Raw genomic sequence first — 3,935 nt, forward strand, 5'->3', positions numbered from 1 at the left:
TTGTAGCTACGACTGCATAACTATGTTGGAGCCGTTTGGCTGATTTAGATCGTGTGCTCAGAGCTCTTGACTTTATGAGGGTCAATCAGGCTAAACTGGCATGCCCATTGTCTATTAATGAATGTTGGCCAAGCTGAGAAGCTTAATTTAATTAAACTAATCTAGCAATATAATTGCTGAAGAATAATTTTAGAAGTAAAAGTAACAGAGCTAGTAGAAATAGTTGCAGCTTTAATGCTTAATATATCGATACTATCGATTCGATAGGCACAACTTGGCTTAAAAGATAAAGCAGCAACTTGAGAGCCAGCTAAGAAGCTTTAAAGTAATTTAATTAAGCAAATATAGCAATATAATTGATAAGGAATAATTGTTGAAGTAGAAGTTGAACACGTAGTAGAAGTTTTAATGCTTAATAAAGATGAAGCAGAAAAGTCTTTGCCTATTCTATTCTATGCCTATTCTATTCTGTGCCTATTCTACTCTATGCCTATTCTATTCTATGCCTATTCTATTCTATTCTATTGTGTATTAATGATTGTTGGCCAGGTTGAGAGCCAGCTAAGACGCTTTAAAGTAATTTAATTAAACTAATTTCAAACTATAACAATATTGATAGAAAATAATTGCAGAAGTCAGTGTAGTAGACATGTAGATTCAGTTTTTGTATGCTATATATCGATAAGTACTAACCTGGCTTAAAAGACAAAGCAGAGAAGGCTATGCCTAGTTTATTCTATTCTTTACTGTATTAATGATTGTTGGCCAAGTTGAGAGCAGCATTGCCAGCTAAGACGCTTTAAAGTAATTTAATTAAACTAATTGCAGTTAGGCTAAACAATATTATTGATAGAGATTAAAGTAGAACAGGTAGTAGAAGTAGATCATGCTTAACATATCGATAGACTTATTTTATATTATTCTATTCTATTCTACTTTAGGCGAATTTCAAAATTGTAGAATAAAATTCATGCTTAATATATATAATAAATATATAATATTAATATATATAGAAATTGCTATGCTTTTCTACTTTATGCAAATTATAGCTGAATTGGCTAGCGCTGCACAATCGATATATATGATATTGTTATATATAAAGTATTTTTTCTTTAATTTTTTACTTTAGTTTTTTTTGATTCGAGGCTTGTTAGTTTGGCGACATTTGTGGGCAGCTGCTTCACTCGCTTTGCTTAGGGCTGCGTCAGGCCATAGGTCATTAGTCCAATTATGGCCGCCTTGCCTATAGTGTCAATCGAATTTGTTAGTTCTGGCAAGAACTTGCCAATCAAAGGGGCACCAAAGCGCGCCACAGCGGCCGCGACACCAATGCCCACATGGAAATAATTCTCCTCATTGAAGCCGCAATAAACAGCCGACGCAACGTTGCCCAGCACCGACAGATCCTTGACCGTATCCGTGGCGCTATCATAATCTCCTCCCAGATTGCCCATTGTATCGTATAGCAGCAATATAACCGACATGCCATGCACCAAAGCTGGCCCGGGCTGTGAGGATTTGCTGTAGAACTCAATGTTGGCCAAGGGCAGCGGCAGCACATCCGCAATGCTGGTGGACACCGCCAGGGAACGTGTGCAATCCTCTTGCTCCTCATCGTCGGTAAAGGAACGCACCAGCATAAGCAGCGCATGTACAAAGCAGAAAGCTACGGCCGTATACGCATACGGATTATCAGCCGGAGTCAAAGCATAGAAGCCATAGCCACAAGCGCCCAGAAGCGCAACATTGAAAATTGCGTCAATTATTTGCATTACTATAAAATAACTAAAAATTTTGAAAACACTGAGAATTTCGCTTAAAAATTGTGTACAAAAATTAAAAATATAAAAAATATACTTTTAATGTTGCTGGCTTGAAGTTAGGCAAGTAACTGAAAAAATTAGGGGGCTGAACTGGATAGTATAAATGGAAGTAAAGATCCAAGCAAGCAGTGAAATTTAAATTTCGAACTATTAAGCAAATTTTTGTATAACAAAGCAACGCTTAAGTTAGTTGCAGTTGAGTTGCATTAGAATTCGCAGAATATTAAATAAACTAAGCTTAACTTATGCTAAAAAATTTAAACTACTTTTCCATTGCTTGAAATTGCATTAAATTAATAGAAGAATATTAAATTAACTAAGCTTAACTTTTGCTGTGCTTTGCACTATTTAAATATATCAAAAACTTAAACTACTTTTCCATTGCTTAAAATTTCATTAAAAATTAATCAAAGAATATTAAATTAACTAAGCTTAATGCTCTCCATTGCACTATTTAAATATATAAAACTCTCAAACTACTTTTGCTTGTTTTTCCATTGCTTGAAATTGCATTAAAAATACATCAAAGCATTTCAAAATTTTGTATTGCTGCCTTTGTCATTATTTAAATAGTTAACTGCTTAAGCAGTGCAGTTATTAACTTTTAAAATTTGCTAATGCTGTTCACAAACTTGACTAACTTGCTGTCAAATTTGAGGCATTTACTAAAGTCTTGCCCCCCCTTCCCAGCGATTCGTTTGCCTGGCATGGCAATCAGCAGCACTGATTAGACTAAACGACTGTTGAGATAGCCCGGCCAAGACCCAAGCGCATTCCAGGCTTTCCAAATGGCCAACACACAAACCCGCCTCCCCCCACACTGCAGCACGCTCTCGACCAAAGACAAAAGGCAGCTGCTGCTGGCTGCGCAGTCGCAGAGTCGAGTTCAACTCACAGCTGGAGACTGCACTGCTTTTGGCGCATAACTGGACACAGCGAGTGTCCAAGTGTCCCAGCGTCCAGTTGGGCGTGCAGCGTGCAGCGTGCAGTTGTGTGTTGAGTAACAGGCAGCGGCAGCTGGAGAAAATGTTGCGTTAATGCGACGTTTGGGTACAAACATAGTTTTCAAATAGATCGATGCTGGCAATTGTTTGGACAGGCAAGCGGGTCTAATGCAGCTGCATATAGATTGGGGCATGCCCCACTATGTGTGTCGAGTTTTGTTGTGTAGAGATTTATGCGCGTGCCTTGACTCATGAACTCGCCGCATTGCGCAGCAATGGCTGCCACACAAATATTGTGTGGCGCCTCCCACTAGGGAGTGGCAGCGAAATCGATTTTCCCAAGGCAAGTTGCGAACGCTGCTGCTTTGTCTGCGCTTCCTGCACAAACGACAGCAAATCCTTTCAAGCTGCACGTGCAGCACACAAGACGTAGCCAAGGGTAGCTATGGCCTAAAACAACAACGGCCGATGTTGCACACGTGTCAAGCGGCAAGAGGAATTTAAGCTGCGGCGCATAGCGGAAGTGCGTTCGGTACGTCGCTGCTGAGAGGGGGTGGGGTGGGTTGTTCTACATGATGATGTCAGCATGCGGGCAACAAAAAGCACAATCGATTGTTGTGACATGCCACACACACACACACACACACACACACACACACACACACAATTTGCCTGCGCTCTTCATTTTCGCAGCAATTTATCCAATTTTGTAGCGCTGCGCAGCCCTTGCCTCAATTAATGTTTGCCCACTCACTGACTGTGCTCCCACGGCATGTTGCACGTGCAGCATGCAGGACATTTATTGAATTTTTGTTGCTTGTTGTACGCTCGCCTTGTTGTTTATCTTTATTTGTTTGCTATATTTGCTCAAAATTCCAATTAAACGCCAATGCTCAATGTTCTGTGCTATTTGCAACAGGGTGTGGCAACTAGCGACGCTGCGTAGATTGAGCTCCCAGTATAAGTTAGCTGACTATATGAGAATTCAAGTTGAATTTTTAAATAAATTTAAACTCAACACTAGTTAAACAAAAGTAAAACATTAAGTAAAACATCCTCACATTCCTAGCCCCAGTAGCTAAGGCTGCCTGCCCTGAAGCTTAAGTTTTAACTTTAAGCCTACAGTTATATATATATATAGTTGCTGTTAGTTCTTAGCGCCGCACCC

The 3,935-nt window shown here is 39.7% G+C and overlaps 1 protein-coding gene across 1 annotated transcript; it reads right to left on the bottom strand.

Annotated features, from left to right (window-relative positions):
* Positions 1 to 1,193: 1,193 nt before the first annotated feature.
* Positions 1,194 to 1,772, bottom strand: LOC108597986 (CG14269). The gene has a single exon (XM_017984600.1). The coding sequence runs from the start codon at positions 1,770 to 1,772 to the stop codon at positions 1,194 to 1,196; it is 579 nt and encodes a 192-aa protein (XP_017840089.1).
* Between the last annotated feature and the right edge of the window lie 2,163 nt (positions 1,773 to 3,935).

This window comes from Drosophila busckii, chromosome 3L (assembly GCF_011750605.1).
Source record: "Drosophila busckii strain San Diego stock center, stock number 13000-0081.31 chromosome 3L, ASM1175060v1, whole genome shotgun sequence".
NCBI lineage: Eukaryota > Metazoa > Arthropoda > Insecta > Diptera > Drosophilidae > Drosophila > Drosophila busckii.

Coding starts and splice junctions, on each gene's coding strand:
- LOC108597986 (XM_017984600.1), bottom strand. CDS start 1,772: ATGCAAATAATTGACGCAATTTTCAATGTTGCGCTTCTGGGCGCTTGT.